We start from the raw sequence: 20,040 nt of genomic DNA on the forward strand, positions 1-20,040 counted from the left end.
TGGGCTCGACCCGCGGTTTTTGACCTATTTTGACTGCTTTAATTCCCATGAATCGTCTAATTTTAGAATTTTAAAACACAAAATTCTATTTTGTAAATCATAATTAATACGATGGGTATATTTATAAACAATTTTACATTTTCTCTACAATTCGTTATTGTAAATATTTATAAGTATACTACACGATTCGTTCTACTAAAAAACACACACAATATTAAACGCAACGTATGTAAACCAATATTCTCCCGCGGTGGACCGCGGATCCGATCCTAGTAAAATAGTAATACAGGTGATGTTTTTTTTTATAATGTTTTTAGATTTTTTTTTTTTTTAAATGAGGATTTTGTACCCAATTCGGCATTTCCTCCTTTAGTAAAATCGGAAATTGACACACACAAAAAGAGAGTAAAATAAAAAAATCTCATGTTTTTGTGTAAACACCTACCAACCAAAGCGAATAGGAAGAAGATACTACGTACACTAGAATCACTCATTTCCTCTCTCTTTCTCTCTCTCCTAATCGTGACCAGTCACCAAGAATCTCTTGTCATGACGGCTCCTCCGGTCAACGTTGATAGAATCTTCTCTTAGGTTGACACATCAATTTGGATTGCTCCATCGTAATATACATAAAATACTAAACAAAACATGATATTTTTGATTGAATCAAGTAAACTTTCATTAATTTCAATTATATATTCAAAAAGACATATTAATATATAAATAGTTGGTGGTTTTAAAATCTTTGTAGAAAAAATGAGGATTTTTTACCATTTCCTTCATTCAATATAATAGGAAATTGACACATAAAAAAGAGAGTAAAATACACTAAAATAAATATTAAATCTTATTAGTAACACAAAATTGTATGAAAATTTTAGCTATAAGGTAAAGCTGTATGTTTTTACGAAATAATACAAAATTGTATAAAAAATGGTACATGAAAACTCTAAAAAATAAAAATAGCGATTTGATATCTTTTTGTGATTAGTAACTATAAAGAGCCGGATACTCGTGGGTTACCATCATGTTTTGTGTACAAAATAAATAGCTAAACAAGATAGATACGTATAGAATCACTCCTCTCCCGTCTCTTTCTCTCTCTCATCATGACCATGCAAAAAGAAATGTCTCTTGTCACGGCGGCTCCTCCCGTCGATCAAATCTTCCCTGAGGTTGACATGTCCGCCGGCGATTCTTCCTCCATCGTACGAGCTACCGTCGTCCAAGCCTCCACCGTCTTCTACGATACCCCCGCCACGCTAGGTTCTTTTATCTTTTTAATTTCTCGATTTTTTCGCCGGAACTGATGCGATGAGATGAGATCATTCATCCACTGAATTTTGCAGATAAGGCGGAGAGATTGCTTGCTGAGGCGGCGGATAATGGGTCTCAGCTTGTGGTGTTCCCGGAGGCTTTCATCGGTGGATATCCTCGTGGCTCTAGCTTCGAATTGGCGATTGGTGCTCGAACCGCTAAAGGAAGAGATGATTTTCGCAAATACCATGCTTCTGCCATTCATGTTCCTGGTAAAACTCCTCCATCTCCAATTTTGTTCTCACCTTTTTTCGATTTTGGATCTTCTTCTGAATCAGAGACGAGTGAGAATTTGTTTGGGAATTTTCAATTGTCTGAAACTGAGATTGTTCCAAAAGTCTTTAAGTCTCAATATGAATGGGCTTGAGTGTTTCAGTCTCAACTAGTTCTTGTGTTTCTTGAATCACCAAGTGTAAAATACTTAACTACTTATTAATCAGTGTATCTTTGTTTTAGGCCCTGAAGTGGAACGATTGGCGGAAATGGCCAAGAAGTATAAAGTATTCTTGGTTATGGGTGTGATAGAGAGGGAAGGCTATACGCTATATTGCACCGTTCTTTTCTTTGATTCACAAGGTCTGTTCTTAGGTAAGCATCGGAAACTCATGCCTACAGCTCTTGAACGTTGCATCTGGGGATTTGGAGATGGATCAACCATCCCTGTTTTCGATACTCCTATTGGCAAAATCGGTGCTGCTATTTGTTGGGAAAATAGGATGCCGTCTTTAAGAACCGCAATGTATGCCAAAGGTTAGTTTCTTCTCTTTGCTTCCACAAAGGATAAGTGTGGACTCTAGTCAGATGTGTCAGTGTGTTGCTTGTGATTTGATCATGTTGGTGTGTTACACTGTTCTGATGTTGCAGGCATTGAGATTTATTGTGCACCTACTGCTGATTCTAGAGAGACTTGGCTAGCATCAATGACTCACATCGCTCTTGAAGGTGGATGTTTTGTTTTGTCGGCTAACCAGTTTTGTCGCCGGAAAGACTATCCTTCTTCACCAGAATACATGTTTTCCGGTTCAGAAGAGAGCCTAACACCGGACTCTGTTGTCTGCGCCGGTGGAAGCTCTATCATTTCACCTTTGGGAATTGTTCTAGCCGGACCAAACTATCAAGGAGAGGCTCTTATCACAGCTGATCTAGGTAAATTATTAACACTTGTTATTCATTATCCTTCTTGAAATAAGTTAACTACTAATCATATCCATACAATCTATAATAGATCTTGGGGACATAGCACGAGCCAAGTTTGATTTCGATGTGGTCGGGCATTACTCGAGACCTGAAGTGTTTAGCTTGAACATAAGGGAGCATCCGAGAAAAGCAGTTAGTTTCTCCACTACGTCAAAGGTAATGAAAGATGAATCCGTCAACAAATGATCATTTGTATAAGACCCAAACTTTCTCTGTAATTTGTTTTTTTTTTTTTGTATGAAGTTTCTCTGTAATTTGATGAAGTTTATGTGTAATAAACTTCAAGAATTTGATTGAAATCAATAAAAAATCCAAACCGTTAGATTGAGTTTTGTCTTCTTTTCCTCGTTTATATGCTTGGTTCTGCTTGCTCCATGTTCTTCAAGTGTGTACGTAAAACTAGTGTGATTCAGTAACTTGTTAGGATGAGTTAATTTTTACGAAAAAATAACAGAGACAAACAAACCCAAAAGTACAAAACAAATCCAAGTCACAAACACCTCTAATGGGCTTGGGCCTTTTTCTTTATTTATATTCCTATCTTAAAATTAAGTTATCACCTTGTGATGGGCTTAGGCCTTTCTGTTTGTATCCACTATTCCACCCTATGAGAGCACAAAATGTCAATACAAATATATGACAAAAAAATGAGTTTTTTTTTACGTATGAATTGTTTTGTTAAAAAAAAAAAAAAAGAATTGTTTTGTTTTTTGTTTTTTTTTGGCTTAGAGGCTAACTAACACATTCGTACCGAAACGAACCGAAATATAAAATTTTAAAAATTTGGTTTTATATGTTAAAAATGTATTTAATCAAAAATTTGAATTAAATTAATAATAAACTAGTTGTGTTAGACTGTATTTTAAATGAATATCCAGTCAAACACCAACAAAATCAAACCAATATTTCATCAAACTGAATCAAAACCAAACCAAAGTATAGTTCTATTTGGTTTAAGTTCTATAAAACTGATAAAATTGAAAACCAAATCGAAACCAAAAGTTTGCCCATGTTTGAAACGATCTGTCCACTGACAGTTGATTTGCTATTTGCTATATTAGTAACATCAATGTCTTCAAAATAGTGATTTGTATAGGTTCATTGTATATATCAAAGTTTATACAGACAAAGGAGGAGACAAAGAGATAAACCACACACGAACTTGATAAGATCACACTGACAAAATATCTACCTATTATGCGAATGTTTTTAGCATTTGACATTTCTCATCAAATTAATGGTTTCAATGAGAGAAAATAGTTAGCCTAGTGGCACCCAATAATGCTTCTATACTCTACGCTTCAACTTTAGTAGTTTTATTTTGTAATACGAGCTACGGTAAAACCTATATAAATTATTACTCGATGTATTAATAACCATTATGAGCTTTATTGCATTAAAAAATTTTGATGTTGTTTTTTAGACAATAATGAAGGATTTTTTATTTGTAATTAGTTCTAAGAATATTTACTACAGCTAAATTTTTTCTTTTAAATATTTCTATTAATTAATAAAATTTATTAGTCCCGATATTCTTAAGTTATAGAGGTTTTATTGTGATAGGTTTATCCCTAAATTTCAATATATATGTAAAAAGGTAAAAAAGGTTTGGAACCTAAAAAGTAAAACCCTTAATTTGATTGATTTGATTTAATGGTTTATAGTAAGTATAAAAGTTCATAGCTAAAATACTATATCAAGTGGGGGACATAGAGCAAGTCTAATTGTTATATGCGTTTATCTTTCACACGGATTTACATATTACCTAATCATGTTTATATGATCGAAAAAATGAAGAGCCATTTTTTCGTTTTTCATGTCATCTTATTAATTTTTGTAATTTTTTGGATGAATTGTTACGAAATATTACCAAATAGGGTGAAACGTAACGGATATATAGTTGAGACAAAATCACATGGGAAGATGGAACGATGCTGTCCAAATGTCTACACAATAATAGAGAAAATGTCTTGTTTCGTTTTTGATTCAAAATCTTAAACTAATCCCATCTTGAATCAATTATATCACATTATTGTTCCTTCTTATTCTAATTGTTGTAATCATTATGATTTAATTTATACCAAATCGACATTTCCATGTGTATATCATCAAAAGCCAAATATAAATAAATTCTTTAATAAATGTCCTCAAACTCAAAGAAGTTTTATGCAATGTACCTTCACCTCCAATTTAAACTCAATTTGATTGATATCCTCATATTCCCTACATCCATCTACTTACGGTCTAATTAGTGAATTGTTCTCGAAAATAATCACTTAAGTTCAATAATAGACTTCTAATCCTGACAAAACTACAAACCAATTGATTACAAACTCCGATCATAAAAAGAGTACTAGATTTTACTCCCCGGTACACCGCGGGTCGATTTTTTAACAAATTTGCAGATATTGCGATTTATTAACAAATTTGCAGATTAATGGAGGCAAGTGTGCAGGAGATCTCCAGCGATGTACAATTATAGCCTTGCGCCAGGATTCTACGCAGAGAAGGAAGTGTCGCTAGGTCGTGGATCATTGAAAGTATTCATCAAGATCATGAAGAAGGAAGTGTAGTCTGTCGTGGATCTACTAATGGTCGGCAAAAATTGTCAGTTGTAGAATCGTCTATGTAACAGTTCTCATAATTTGCAATTAATAATAAATCTAGACAGTAAAAAAAAAAAACCCTGACTATATACATATTGGAGTTGTAGACGAAAAATATATGATATTCCTGCGAATTGATTTTGTTTACGGAAAAAAAAAATAAAAAATAAAAAAAATAAAATCCAAATCCAATAATTAGTATGCATGTTGTGTAAGTTGTAAACGATAAAAAAAAAAAAAATCCTTGAATTGATTTTTTTGGAAAATAAATCCAAAAACTAAATTAATAAAATTATAAATAAATAAATATGTATATATACTAAAAAAAATTGATTCTTTTTTTTCTCGCCGGCGCTAGCGGTGGTGATTACACAAACTCAGAGCTTGGTAAATTCCGATGATTCCACTGCTCCGACGATGAAGGACCGACACATCTAACATTTGAAACAATGTAATCTCTCAGAGTCTTCAAAGACTCATCTCTCTCCCCATTCTCAACAATCACTGATCTCTTCTCCACAGGATCATCATCATCATCATCATCATCGTCGTCCTCATCGCCGGAGCCACCAAATCTTGATTCCCTCCGGTGATCTCTCCCGCTTTCAACATAACCCCATTTACTTCCACTCTCCATATTCAACTCAATCGACTTAAGATCACTCTCCTCCTCATCATCAGAACCAGAACCATCAATTATCTCCAAAATCCGACGAATCTCCGACGACCCTTTTCCTTCTTCACCATCTAAAACCCTCCGGAGCTCCACCTTCAGCCGCTCCACGGCCGCGCATTTATCCTCGAACTCAAATTTCGCCTCCGTAAGCTTCATTTGAACTCTCTCTTCCCTCAAAACATCAGCTATATGCATCATCTCTCTCTCTTTCTCCATCTCCTTCTTATCATCTCCGATTCCTTTCGCGAGCTCATCACAAACCTCTTCAAGAACATCTTTAGCTCTCTTCTCTCTCTCCATCTCCTCCTTCATCTTCCTCTCTGTTTCTTTAGCCTCCGCAAGCTCTCTCCCTAATCTTCTGTTCATCTTCTCCGTTCGTTGCCGGAGTTTTCTCTCAACCACCGCCTCTTCTTGTAGCCTCTCTATCAACCTCCGCTTCTCCTCATCCTCCGCATCAAATTCACTCGTCAGATGCTTTAAAGAAGATCTTGCTCTGTCTAGTTCGCATAACAGAGCAGAGATCAAACGATTGCTTGCTGTCTTGTGATCATCTCCGAGCTCACCGATCCTTTTTAAAACCTTAACGAGTTCTTTAGACGTTGTTAATCCTTCACTGACATTCTTCAAACGAGTTTTCAGCTGTAAAATAACTAATCAGAGCTTTCTTCTTCCACAAGAAAAACTTTTGTTAGGGTAAGAAAGCGAATCATACCGAGTTTGTGACAATGGTTTTGTGTTCAATTAGGTGTAGTTTCTGATGATTTCCTGGTCTTCTACGAACTAAATCTTCACGGAGATCGATTCTCTGTGAAAATTTGATTTTTAAGAGTTAAGAGTTTGAGAAAAGGAAAAAAAAAAACAAGAGGAAACTTGAAACTGAAGCAAACCCTAACCTCTGAGGTTAGACGAGAAATCGGATCGGATGATTTTGGCGGGAAATCAATGGAAGAGAACTCTGTTGATTTCTTCGATCTGTGTCTCGACGGTTTCTTGCTTCTCAAGCAATCTTTATTGGAATCTACAGGAGGGTCTGCGTCGTCGTTGATTTCCCACAGCGTCGCAGCTAGCTTTCTCGCCGACACAGAGCTTTTCTGTAATTGATGATGATCTATAGGAAGATTTTCCGGCGAAAACGATAACAGGACAGGAGTTTTAGCGGCGGTGATGGACTTAACCGGAGTTCCTGAGCCACCGCCACCACCACCATCATCTTGAGCAACTCTTTTCCCGGCGAAAATTGCGCGTTTGAAACGGTTTCGGCGAGCAAGAGAAGAAGAAGAAGAGGAAGAACCACCTCTCTTTCTGATCTTACAACCTCTCTTCCGTTCCATAGTCAACAAATCAGAAACAAATTTTTTTTACCAAATCTTTTGAAGGAAAATAAGAGAAAAAGAAGAGAAAAAAATAGTGTTGAAATTGGAATTGGTTTTGGTACTTTTTAGGAGAAGTGGGTCATGAGGTTGATCATCTTTTTAAGATCAGAAGCAGTTTCTGGAAGATTTTGTGTTTGAATCTATTAAGAGACTTTAAAGTGAGTAAAAGAGAGAGAGAGAGATAATACAAAAAGGGAAAGTTAGGATGATGTTTTTCTTCTTCTTCTTTTGCTTTTCTCTGTGTAACTAAACAAAAGAAGAGAAGACACAAAGATTCTTAATCCCTTTGAAGACGTTGAAAAAGAAGTTTTGAATCTGGGAAATTGTGTTTTATTTTCTTGGGAGAAGAAAGAGAGAGAGAGAGAGAGAAGTGTGGAAGAAGAGGAAAGAGAGATGGAGACAGTGTTATGTTTTTGTTTTTGTGTCTTGTCTACTTGAGCAATGTAAATTTTCTTTAGAGGGTTCATGAACCAATGTTGTCCAATTTCGTCAATTTTATTAATATATTGAAAATAATTTCATTCATAATCAGCAGTGTTCAAGAAAACGCTAGGCGCTAAGCGGGCAGTGACTCAGTGCCTAGCGCCTAGAACGCCTAATCGGGACCTAGGCGATTTTTTAGGCGGTTTAGACGTTTATAACATAATACATTATAAATATGATATTATATATAAAAGTTATATAAAATATTAATATAAAACTAAAAATTATGAAATTATAAACAAAAACTAGATAAAATATTTATTTATATTTATATTAAACAATATATAAATATTTATAACTATATATATATATATATATATATAAATAAAACTCTAATTGAAATTGAAAAAATACATTAAACAAGATCTATGTAATTTTAGGCGGTCAAGACGGTTATCTAGGCGTCGAATGAGAGCCTAGCGCCTAGTCGGGGCCTAGGCGACCGCCTAGACCGCTTTTTAGAACAGAGATAATCAGTAAGTACAAATCTTGTTGCCGCTAACTCATTAATGCAACGATGACTTGGAAAAAGGTATCATGAAATCCATGTTTCCAAATTAGTGCTTTCTAAGAGTTTAGAATCTTTAGACCACAATTTAGCTTGGTTTGGTTTGATCGGATTAAACCGGATTCTATTAACTTTTTGTAGGCTTTCTTGGAGAAAAATATGAGCATCAAATAAAGACAACGTACTAGATTATCAAAACAATGCTATATTTTGACGTAGCATAGAGGTTGATGCTAGTTTTGATAATCTAGCGGCAACAAAATTTAGCTTGGTTTGGTTTGATCGGATTAAATAATTTCTCAATTTGTGTACAAAATACTAAACACATCAAATAAAAAAATAAAGGGATTTCTATCTTTGATAGGAAATTTATTGTTTATTTTAATCTTGAAATTTACTACAAATTCTGGATTTGGATAGTATATTTTTAACTATTTTTTTTTGTAAAACCTATTTCAGAACTCTTGTTCAAACAATTTTGAAATTTGAAACTCTTTTATAAACTTATGGCTTTTATCTAGGGAGGCATGGATTAGCATCAATACACCAAAAATCACATGGAAACTTTGGCAAACTTGAGACTAATAGATATTCATATACTAGATGTTTTTTACTCACAACCAATTAGTTTTGGGCTGGAAGTTCATCTATACTAAACAAACTATTACTCCCTCTATTCCTTGAAGTTTGATATTATAATGTTTTGAGTTTGTTCCACAAAGATTGATTTTCTAGAATTTTTTTTTTTTTTAGTTAATTAATTTTAATAAATCGTAGATTTCAAGACGTAATGATTAACTGTTTCAGATTACTATTGGTTCATAGTATATTAAAAAATATTTAATAAAAGTAAATAATTAAAAAATGATTGTTTCTTAAGAAATGTGAAATCTCTAAAAATGGACTTCAACTCAAAACTAATTTTATAACATCACATTAATTAAAAGTCAGTTCTATTATTAATTATTCAATCGTGAGAAATAAAATTTACAAACTAACATCCAAAAATCTTATTTTAGTGGAACAAGTGAACAACTATATATAATTAAGGGGGCTTTTGCAAAAATACCACTTTTTCAATGCCACTTTTCAAAAATACCCCTTTTTAAAACTTTATAAAAAATATTCTTAAAAATATAAGATTTACCCAAATATGTATGTAATATTATTTAAACATACACAAACTACATTTTTATGTATCTAAAATCTTATAAATACTTTATAAATATCTTATAAATGCATTTTAAATACCTTTAAAAACCTTTAAAATATCTTGTAAAACTTTTGAAAAACCTTAAAAATCTTTAAAATAACTTGTAAAACCTTTAAAAACACCTTATAAAACTTTATAAATACTTGGATCGAGTCTTCAAGTAGTATTTACAATCCATAAGTACCTTATAAACCTAATAAAACTTTATAAAAATTTCAGATTTAAAAAGGGGCATTTTTGAAAATGGACATCTAATAGAAGCATTTTTGAAAAGAGGCACACCAAAAGGGGTATTTTTAATAATTTCCCTATAAAGATTAAACAATCATATGTACACAATGAATACATTTTTTTTTAGATTTTTAGATTTCCTAAAAAAATTGAAGTTTATTGCGCTCTAAAACATATTAGTATTTTTAAAATGTAAATCAGACCTAAAATTTCCTAGATGCCTTAACAATTACAACTATCCAAACAAAATTCACAATTCAAAACCAATAATTTTCTATACTAATTTGAAAACACAAATTTTGTGATTGGCATATGAATTATGAAAGACAGGCACATGCTGAGTACAATAATAATAAATACTTATGGAACATCCCAAAGAGATAGATGCCTTCTCTGTCAGTCAAATCAAATCCTTCCTCCAGATTCTTTTAACTCCATTACAAATAATTTAACATATTATTAATTTTTAAAAATAAAATTAATAAGAGTAAAAATAATTTTAAAATGGGAAAAATGTTATTTAATACCTAAACTTTCGAAAAATGGCCAAATTAACCGTGAACTCTTGAAATGGCCATTTTATACCTCAACAAAAAGTTGATTTCTAATTTAACCTATAAGTTTTCGTTGACCCGGCTTAATCGACTTACCGTTAATTTTCAGTAACTGCGCTTCTAACAGCGTAATTGCGTCCGTTACAGAGGTCTCCGTTATTGTCGAGATAGACGTTTTAGAGAATCTGAGACTACAAAGTCGATCCTCAACTCGAAAAAAAGAAATCCCCAACCCAAACCAAAATCGAAAAAAAGAAATCCCCAACCCAAACCAAAATCGAAAAAAGAATCCCCAAATCGAAACCCTAATTCTAAATATGATTGAAGCAATGCGGGAAGGAGAAGCAGATCAAATTGGAGAAGAAGCTCGAGGTCAAGCGAATGTAGTATCAAACGTTGATGTGGCAGATGCAACCGAAGTTCGTTCTCCACTTAGGCGAAGTAAACGAAGGCAAATCAGATTGGAAGAAGAAGAGGATTTAGAGGCTGAAGTTCCTCCTCCTGATATTGATGATGACTTTGCAGTCCAAGGAGATGAAGACTGCGATGAGGTTGATGATGCAGTAGATAATGGAGAAGAGGAAGCTCAAGATGTAGTTGAAGATACAGCTGGTTTAGGTGTCGAAGAAGATGGTAATCTAGACATCGATAGAGATTTTTCAGAGGCTAATAGAGAAGAAGAAGAAGCTAGTGACAATGACAGCGGAGATGATATATGGGATGAAGACAAGATTACAGACCCTTTTTCATCTGACGATGAAGATGATGATAGAGTAGAGGAAGCTCGAAATGATCTAGGCGATCCTGAAGTTTTACTAGCATTGGAGAAGACTTATAACTCTCCTGAAGATTTCAAGCTTGCTCTTTTGATGTATTCTCTAAAAACAAGGTATGACATTAAACTTTACAAATCTGAAACTATGGTGGTTGCTGCTAAGTGTGTGTATGTTAGTGATGAGGGTGTTGAATGTCCGTGGAGAGTCCGTTTCTCTTATGAGAAGAGAAAACATAAGATGCAAATAAGAAGTTATGTCAATGAGCATACTTGTGTGAGGTCCGGATATTCAAAGATGTTAAAGGTGTCATCCATTGGGTTTTTGTTTGAAGAAAGGTTGAGAGTGAATCCAAAGCTCACTAAACATGAGATGGTTGCTGAGATCATGAGAGAATATAAGTTGGAAGTGTCTTCAAATCCGACCAAAATGTCAAGGGCAAAGAGGATCATGACATGCTCTAACTGCTTGCAAGAAGGGCACAACAAGCAATCATGCAAAAATGCTACTGTTTTAAGTCCACCAACGAGACCAAGAGGTCGACCAAGGATAAATCAGGTTTGTATATCTTTCATTTCTGTTTTAAGTCCATCAAAAACTGATTGTAATGTTTGTATTAGGAACCACAAGGGCATGTAGAAGGATCACAAAGACATGATAATGGCTCACAAGGGGTGGATAATGGCTCACAAGGGCAGAACAATGGGTCACAAACACAAACACAAAGGGGAAGAGGTCGTGGAACACAAAGACATTTGAGAACAGCTCGTGGAGCACAAAGACAAAGGGGAAGAGGTCGTGGAACATCACAAGTGTCTGAACAACCAGCAGCTGATCGAAGACATGGAACTGCACAACCACAACCGCAAGGACTTGCTGGACTTGGATCATGGTTTGAATGTTCTCGTCAAACATGACATAAGCTTAGTCTCGTGTTCTTATTGTTGTTGGAACTTGTCTTTCTTTATGACATAAGCTTAGTCTCGGTTTCTTTTGTTGTTTGAACTTGTCTTTATAACATAAGCTTACTCTCGGTTTCTTTTTGTTGGTTGAACTTGTCTTTATGACATAATCTTTGACCTTTTCTTTCAAATGAAATTCATTACCATTAGCAAAGCTCCATTTCATTACATAGTAAAAGCACAAGCAAACAGAAACTAAACAACAAAGACCAACAACAAGAGAAAACAATTTAGACATCAATTCGATTACACACTAATAACCAAAAACAAATTTCTGGTTTTTTGTCTTATAGAACATTGATATCACAATTGCAATGACACTAAAACAAAGGCACACCAAGCACACTTTCGTCATCTTTTTCCATCTCTGAATTTCTCTTTTGCTCCACAGTCCATCTTCTTTCAACTCTATCATTAGCTCCTTTAAGTTTGCAATTTCAACTGCAACCTCAGCTTTTGCATTGATAATCTCGTTATCAATGCTGGAGATTTTGGGTAGAGCATCTACAACCTCTTCATACATACAATCCTCCACCCATTTGAACAAATGATCCTGCAATTTCATCTCAAGCTTTTACCGACCAAACACAAAAAACATAACATTCTCAAATCAAATATACTTACATCTTTACAGCTTTTGCACCGAAAGAAAGGCCTTCCAGGGTTCTTCGGCGTGCTCGATGTTAACATGACGACGTCTAGCCCACATTTACACTTAACAGGAAACCCACGGCTATTGAAACCTCCAGCTTCAACATTCGAAATCATCCCTGAATTGCAACCTCCACTTTCAACATTCGAATTCCTTGAATTGCAGCTCATAATGCAGATTTGATCGAAAAAATTGAGAGGGATTGATTTTTAGGGTTTTGGTTTTGATTTGGGGATTTTTCGAGTTGAGGATCGACTTTGTAGTCTCAGATTCTCTAAAACGTCGTCGTTCGACAATAACGGAGACCTCTGTAACGGACGCAGTTACGCTGTTAGAAGCGCAGTTACTGAGAATTAACGGTGAGTCGATTAGGCCGGGTCAACGAAAACTTATAGGTTAAATTAGAAGTCAACTTTTTGTTGAGGTATAAAATGGCCATTTCAAGAGTTCACGATTAATTTGGCCACTTTTTGAAAGTTTAGGTATTAAATAACATTTTTCCCATTTTAAAATATGTGAAGAAAAATAAAAACATAGATGAACGGTTCTGATAAAAATGGGTCCTAGTATGTTGCTCACTTTTGAGTCTTTGACTACTACTCACATATCACATGGAGAACTTGACTAAAATGTCACATTATCATACTTTTATTCAATATACTAACTACTCTTACAGCGATTCACCGAATGTCCAGAGTCATTCATTTAACTCTAATTTTAATTCATTTAATCTAATGTAGCTTGTATCATTAGATGACAATTCACGTACTTCACGAAATGTCTTGGTAGAAATTGGGATGCGGCTCGGCGAATATCTCGTGAATCGGAATAGATTCACCAAAACTCGACCGAACTGATGTCCATGCTACCTCTCTATCAAATAGTTTCGATGGGATGTGAACAATCACCATCACAACACAAAAACATACTACAAAGTTGTTGGTCGGAAAAGAAAAGAAAAGAAAAGCTTGGATCATTAGATTTATCATTTTTATTAAACACAAAAAACTAATTGATAAATAAAACAAATATTAAAACTAGAACAGAATTTTCCCATGGTTAGTGGTCAGGACATGGGACACTGAGTCCAGTAACCCGAGTTCAAGTCTCGGTGGGACCTTATCTTGACTCTTTATTTTTTATTTTTTTTTGGATTTGGCCCTTCTCGTTTACCACAATTCTCAAGAAACATTACAAAACATTTTATAAAAATAGAATTGTAGTCAAAGATGTTAAAAACAGTGCAAAATTAGAGCTTCTCAAATCTCAACACTACAAAAAACCATTTATAAAGAAGATCAAAACCATTTTCTTCCTCTCTTGTGTTCTTAACCATATCAAAAATACTCCTCCCTAGCCGTTGGATGCTTAAGTCATATCTGTCCCTTCTCTTTAAAGTGTTGCACCACCGGAGTTTCGGTTTTCCAGTTTACTCCCACTTAGACTCTCCTCCTAACCCGATCTCAACTTCCATGGGAAGATCAATCACTACACTCTTGCTTTGCTTCTTTTCAATTTTCTTCTTGTTAGCTTTAGTATCTATCACTTTCACTAAACCTGTCTCTTGCACACTGCTTCTCTTCTTCTTCTCAATACCGTTACCAGAAGAACCCTTTGACACATTTTCCCGGGAAAAGATTTCTGCAAAAGAGGTTTCAGCATCATCGATAGCATCGAGTTCCTGCTTTGGAGTATCCCTTTTCTGTTTCTTCTCAGCATCATCATCATCATTGTTACTTTGAATTTTCTTCTGTTTATGTTCTTCTTTCTTTTCTGTTTCAACTTGATCTACACTTGGGTTGCTCTTAGACTTCTTCTTCTTGGTCTTGTGATCATCATTGTTGGCTTCTTCTTCTTCTTCTTCTGACTTGTTTCTCTTGGAGCTCTTCTTGCTTTTTCGATATTCTTTGGATTGTTCTTCTTCTCCTAATTTGTTGTGATGAGCATCAAAGTTTTCATCATCGGTATCAAGCCGGGTATGCTTTGCATTCCTTGAGCTTTTTTCTAAGGGTTGAGCGTTGAATACATTCACTGAAGGGAGGAGCAACGTTCTCACCTGCGACATCAAAACATTTTTTCTCATTCTTATTTGATTTCTTCACGCAGTAACACTAATCACAATGGAAAAAAGAAGTACAAAAGGGGTTTTACCTTCTTAGCTGACTTCTCGTTATCAGAGATCGGGTTTCCTCGAATATTCAGGTTTCGCAAGCAAGATAGTGTACCCAAAACCTATCATTTGGGACAAAATTTTGACGGTTTATTATTAGATCACCGCAAAAACTTGCCACATGCTAGGGAAGGCGAACAATACCTCTAAACCAGAGAGTTTCGTAATCATATTGTTTCCCACATCCAAATTCAGTAGTCTTTTGTTGAGTGCTAGCTCTGCTGGGAGGGCCTGAAGATTTAAGCGTATATGAAATTACCATTAGCAATATAGATTGTGGAAAGGGCAGGTGATGTTCTGTAGAATTGCATAAATGTAAGAAAGATCACCTTAATTTCATTGTGCGCGAGTCGCAGCTCTTTCAAATCAGAGCATGACTTGAGAGAAGAACCAATAGCTTTTATTCTGCAGTCAGACAAAGAAATCTGAAACCGAGATGGGATTAGATAAGGATCAGTTTAGCTATGATTCTGAAACGGGAGGAAAACTTGAGCTTACTTTAGAGAGGTTTTTCAACTTTGAAAGTGAGTCACCAATTTCACTGATTGGGTTCCTAGAAAGAACTGCATGAATTCATCAAAAATTTAAGTACAATGAAATCGGCATTTACATCTAAAGAGTAACGCGTTGTTCTGATGTAAGAACATACCGAGACTGTTCAAGTCTTTCAGTAGATCTAGCTTGCAAATGGAGGAGATTTCATTGTCTACAAGAAGTGAAACAATAACGACGAGTAAGTAATCAATAGTAGCTTGTGGATGCAAAGACAAAAAAACCGTTGATTTGTGTCGTACAACTCACCATTCAAAATCAATGCCCGCAAATTGACAAGAGAAGAGATCTCATTCATGGATTTGAGCTGATTCTTTCCAGCATTTAGCACCTGATAACAAACGACATCACACAATCAAATCAAAGCACACATCTTTACTCGTTTTCTATCAACAGAAAAGCTTAATCTTGGAGAACCTCACTTTTGATAAGTGATAAACATCTCTTCTTATTCAAAGAAACAAGCTTAGTGATATCAGTGGAACTTACCGTAAGCTTAGTGAGTGCTTCAATTCCTTTTAAGCTTTGCAATTTATTCTCCACAACTGAAAGCCATTTCAAGTTCACACAAGACTTGAGTCCCTAAAAACAATTGAAACATGAACATAAAAAGCTCTAGAAAGTTAAAAACCACAACTTTTGGATTGCTATATGCTTAAATAACAAAGAGATTATGTATCAATCAGACCTGAAGATCCTTGAGATTGTTGAAACGAAGATCAAGCTTCTCCAAGTTTTTGAATTTGCTCAAACAAGACACCTAAAGATCAATTAAACAATTAGGGTTTCTTATCAGTTTCTTAATGGGAACAGAGTTTCAGAACAGAAACAATAATACTCACGTCGGTGAGAGCTTTGTGGCCGAGATTAAGTTCCTTGACGAAATCTGGGTCATGGGTTTTCTTCTCTTTCAGCACTTGTTCAACGGTTAACGAATTCATCGCCGTCTTCGTCTTCTTCCTTTGTCACTAAAACCCTAGCCTTCTTCTATTGAAAAGACCGTCTCTGTTCCCGTAATAATTAACTGTTTCAGATTACTATTAGTTCATAATTTATTTAAAAATGTTTAATAAAAATAAATAATTAAACAACAATTATTTTTTAAAATATGTGAAACCTCTAAAAAAATCAATCTTCTAAGAATAGAGAGAGTATTATGTAACTAGATAACTCAATACTAAAACCAAAAACACTGAATCGCAAGACCAAACCAAGTATTGGCTCAGATGAAATTTAAAATACATGAAACCATATTTCAGTTTTCATTACTCAGCACTACAAACAAAATATTATCAACCGAATTCAGAGAAACAAATTGTATCTCAATAGACTAGCCATTCTCCAATCTCCAAGTCCCGACAATACAAAATAGTTGAAGAAAAGTAATCGCAGAAAAATTATGAGATGTTTCGATAAAATGTGCGACTAGTGTTCTTATGAGATGTATTTTTCTTGTTGCTCATGCAAAAGCTTTGCTGAAGATTTGGCATCCAAGTAGAGTGATGTTACTTCCTCGATATCAGCCTGTCAAATTTAAGATGAAGGATTAATAACATAACATTCACACATTACATTGCTTTTGATTGTTCTAAGATTCACAACCAAAGTACCTTGCAAATATTGTCACGTCCATTCATTTTCGCCACAATGCTGGCAGGAGACAGAAGCTGCACAGCGTGCCTGAAAGTGAAAGCACAGAAAAGGTTTTAGTATTAGATTAGAGAACAAAAATCTTGCTTAGAAAAGCAATGATGACAGTACCTTAGTGAAGTTCTTTGCCCAATGTCCCCAAGTAGAACCAAGCATTCTTCATCCACGGTTAATTCTTCAACTTGCGCACGAATGGCTATAATCTGGGACAAATAACAAATCTATTAGAATGTTGTTAGTGGTAATTGAAATCCAAAAACTAAATGACAATTGAGTAACCTGTATCATTTCAGAGGGATTATAGATTTGAGTCCGGATGATGACCAATCGATCCAATAGGTCAATAGGGACTCCATGGGGGCTGGGCATATCAGTCCCTCTGCAAATAAAGTAAATCACACTACGAAGTTAACAGAAACTCACAAGATTTCCAAAGAAAAAAATGCCTATCAAGGTCTAGTGCTTCTCCTCACCTTACGTTGCAAACACCTCTATTTGTTGCAAATATCACTATGGGAGATAATGAGCTCTCAAGAGCACGGTTCAAGTATGAAAAGCACTCCATATCAAGCATATGAACCTGAGGTTTTGTAACTTAACAAAGTTATTCTTACTGCTCCAGAGTCCTGAGCAAGAACAATATGGTGGAATGAAAATAAGAAAATACCTCATCGATAAATAGAACTCCAGGAACAAGCTCCGCCACACCTTCATCTATATATCGGTTCACAACCTACAATACCATATACAAATATTAGACATTGCAAAAGAGAAAGTAAGATGTCTTCGAAAATCACCCATGTACTAGTGAAAATCACCTTGTTAATTTCTTGCCGAAGCTTATCAGTGATCTCAGTCTTCCGGGGTTTCATCATTTGTCCCATCAAAGAAAGTATATCCTGGCCACCTTGAGGTCGAGCATTTGCTGCATCCAGATCTTGGAGTGTGACATCCTTTCCACAGTGAAGGAAATTTTAGAGATAAAATAAAAGAAATGTTCAAGTCAAAAGTATACAGTCTAGTTGAGTAATAAGTAGTCATAATAAAAATAGGAACTAAGGTCAAAAGACATATACAAACTAATCCACAACAGATAATAATTACTGCTACACAGAAGAGTTGTTGGGATAAGCAGAGGCCATAGAAGGTAAACCTGTACTATCTCTTTCTTTTTGTGAACCTCTCCTTTGGGAAGTGGAACATATTCTTCTGCTTCCAGATCGAATTCAGTGGCAAAAGCATCACTTCTACCTACCCGTTTGACAGCTCCACTGTTTGCTTCGATATAGATAACATCTCCTACAGCTACCTGAGAGGCAAACAATAATTATAACAAGAAACCAATCAGAATGACAAAGTAATCAGTAACTTCATACACCAAACAGGTGAAAAGAATAGCAGGTTTTGGAAAAAACTGAAAGGCAAAAACTTAGGAAAAAAGTACCACATCCAAAGCATAGCATCACATGCCAAGAACTCAAAGAACTGACCTTTTCCTTAATCAAGGCATCGTATATAGTGGGATCCAACTTCAGATGTTTAGTTCCTTTGACTGTCTTGAGTGTAATGACAACATGGCTGATGCTTTTACCATAGCCTCCAGTGAGGCTTTCAGTTTCTTCTGGTGACAGCTCGGTGACCTAGAACTCAAGGAAAACATGTCAAAAATCAAACAGCGAGAGATACTACTGCATAAGAATTCACAGTAAAAGAAACCGCAAATAGCAACACACCTCCCCTTCATAGACTTCTTTGGTTTCCTTGATACGTAGACCAATGGCACGTCTAAAATTCTCCATGAGAACCTCTGTTTTCTTAACCTCTGATGAGTAAACCTCAGATCCAACCATTGGACAGAATGGAACCTGCGAGGAAGAAACAATCCATATAACATAAGCTAATAGTAAAATAGAATGCTTCATACAATGAGGAAACATGGAATAAAGAAGACGCAACATGAAGACATCTGAGATTACCTTACTTCCCAACTCTTGGGAAATTCCAAGGGCCAATGCTGTTTTCCCGGTTCCAGGAGGTCCAGCAAGTAAAAGAGCCTTACCCGCCATTTTCTTCTGCTTAATCATGTCCACTACAAGACCAGCTGCCTCTCTAGCCTCAAGTTGACCAACAAATCCAGCCGCCAATTTTATAGGAATACCGGTTGGCTAGAAAAGGAGACGCAACATTAGCAACAGAAATGATGTACTGGATATAGAAAGAGATCACACACATGCTTAAGAAACTACAGTCAGTAAAAGAACATTAGATAGCTAAATAAAATCACAGTGCAGTGCCAAAGTGGAAGAGCAAGGCAAAGTATGGGTCTTCAAGCATCGTTAGGAACAATAGTTCATAATAGATACATTCAATTGAATCTTTGCAAATCAAAACCAGGGTATAATTGTGCTACAACCAAAAAAGGTCTAGGAGCATACCAAACGAAGCAATTAGCTTTAACCTCTTAAAAATCCTAAGACTTTACATTAAACCCAAAACCTTGAAGAACTTTGAGCAATACGAGCATACTGCAATACATCTAGATGCATTATCCCCAAGAAAGTCAGAAACTTTAAAAATGCAAACTAGGGTTTGGTTGTGCTAGAACAGAGAAACGAGTCTCTAAGCGTACCAAACGAAGCAACTAGCTATAAAACCCTAAAAAGCATAGAACTTTAAACCTTAACTAAACCCTAGACTCGAGCAAACTACTGGGAATCTACTAAAGTCAAATAGAGCTATATACGGAGACGGAGAGGGAGAGAGAGGAGAAGGAGCACCTCAAGGCCAAGACCTTTGATATGGGTGTGAGTAGCAATCCGCTGTTTTTTAGCGGTGGACTGAATTTCTTCAATCTTTACTTTCTCCATCTCCGTCTACAATTACTGTGATATTTAGGCCTTTAGTTATATTCTCCGACGACGAGGACGGCGGCGGAAATAGTTGAGCTCTCTAGAGTTGGCAACGCCTCCCTCTAACTCCAAATTGACAAAAACCTCTTCCTAACAAGGTTTATATGTTAAAAACTTTGTTGCAACAATGGGCCTTATATTCTCTATTATTTACAAAATCACCCCACAACTTCTTAAAGTATAAAATGGAAAGAAAACGAAAAACAATTGGAGA

The 20,040-nt window shown here is 35.3% G+C and overlaps 5 protein-coding genes across 6 annotated transcripts; 1 reads left to right on the forward strand and 4 right to left on the reverse strand.

The window, feature by feature from the left end:
- Nucleotides 1-1,059: 1,059 nt before the first annotated feature.
- On the forward strand, nt 1,060-2,842 carry LOC9310128 (bifunctional nitrilase/nitrile hydratase NIT4). The gene is made up of 5 exons (XM_002871951.2): nt 1,060-1,266; nt 1,350-1,529; nt 1,774-2,067; nt 2,182-2,463; nt 2,543-2,842. Exons 1-5 carry the CDS (start codon nt 1,110-1,112, stop codon nt 2,698-2,700), a joined length of 1,071 nt encoding a protein of 356 aa, XP_002871997.1. The 5' UTR covers nt 1,060-1,109; the 3' UTR covers nt 2,701-2,842.
- Nucleotides 2,843-5,294: 2,452 nt separating this feature from the next.
- LOC9308067 (uncharacterized protein At5g41620) lies at nt 5,295-7,667 on the reverse strand. The gene is made up of 3 exons (XM_021023514.1): nt 6,690-7,667; nt 6,509-6,601; nt 5,295-6,435 (listed from the first exon to the last, which is right to left on the reverse strand). The coding sequence occupies exons 1-3, from the start codon at nt 7,125-7,127 to the stop codon at nt 5,488-5,490; spliced, it is 1,479 nt and encodes a 492-aa protein (XP_020879173.1). The 5' UTR covers nt 7,128-7,667; the 3' UTR covers nt 5,295-5,487.
- A 4,366-nt stretch (nt 7,668-12,033) lies between these two features.
- LOC9310129 (uncharacterized protein At1g43920, Chloroplastic) lies at nt 12,034-12,992 on the reverse strand. 2 transcript variants are annotated; one of them, XM_021023303.1, is made up of 3 exons: nt 12,518-12,992; nt 12,413-12,446; nt 12,034-12,308 (listed from the first exon to the last, which is right to left on the reverse strand). In XM_021023303.1, exons 1-3 carry the CDS (start codon nt 12,713-12,715, stop codon nt 12,214-12,216), a joined length of 327 nt encoding a protein of 108 aa, XP_020878962.1. In that variant the 5' UTR covers nt 12,716-12,992; the 3' UTR covers nt 12,034-12,213. The 2 variants fall into 2 exon arrangements, with proteins under 2 accessions (XP_020878962.1, XP_002874062.1); XM_002874016.2 differs by having other exon boundaries at nt 12,034-12,446.
- Nucleotides 12,993-13,723: 731 nt separating this feature from the next.
- LOC9310130 (dynein assembly factor 1, axonemal) lies at nt 13,724-16,296 on the reverse strand. Its single transcript, XM_002874017.2, has 10 exons — nt 16,110-16,296; nt 15,956-16,027; nt 15,757-15,849; nt 15,517-15,598; nt 15,365-15,421; nt 15,214-15,278; nt 15,045-15,140; nt 14,860-14,946; nt 14,697-14,777; nt 13,724-14,601 (listed from the first exon to the last, which is right to left on the reverse strand). Exons 1-10 carry the CDS (start codon nt 16,206-16,208, stop codon nt 13,975-13,977), a joined length of 1,359 nt encoding a protein of 452 aa, XP_002874063.1. The 5' UTR covers nt 16,209-16,296; the 3' UTR covers nt 13,724-13,974.
- A 186-nt stretch (nt 16,297-16,482) lies between these two features.
- On the reverse strand, nt 16,483-19,982 carry LOC9310131 (ruvB-like protein 1). Its single transcript, XM_002874018.2, has 12 exons — nt 19,695-19,982; nt 18,894-19,082; nt 18,651-18,782; nt 18,408-18,557; nt 18,071-18,226; nt 17,736-17,870; nt 17,585-17,650; nt 17,391-17,497; nt 17,197-17,296; nt 17,029-17,120; nt 16,878-16,947; nt 16,483-16,791 (listed from the first exon to the last, which is right to left on the reverse strand). The coding sequence occupies exons 1-12, from the start codon at nt 19,782-19,784 to the stop codon at nt 16,702-16,704; spliced, it is 1,377 nt and encodes a 458-aa protein (XP_002874064.1). The 5' UTR covers nt 19,785-19,982; the 3' UTR covers nt 16,483-16,701.
- Nucleotides 19,983-20,040: the final 58 nt, after the last annotated feature.

Source organism: Arabidopsis lyrata (genome assembly GCF_000004255.2).
Source record: "Arabidopsis lyrata subsp. lyrata unplaced genomic scaffold ARALYscaffold_6, whole genome shotgun sequence".
NCBI classification, from domain to species: domain Eukaryota; kingdom Viridiplantae; phylum Streptophyta; class Magnoliopsida; order Brassicales; family Brassicaceae; genus Arabidopsis; species Arabidopsis lyrata.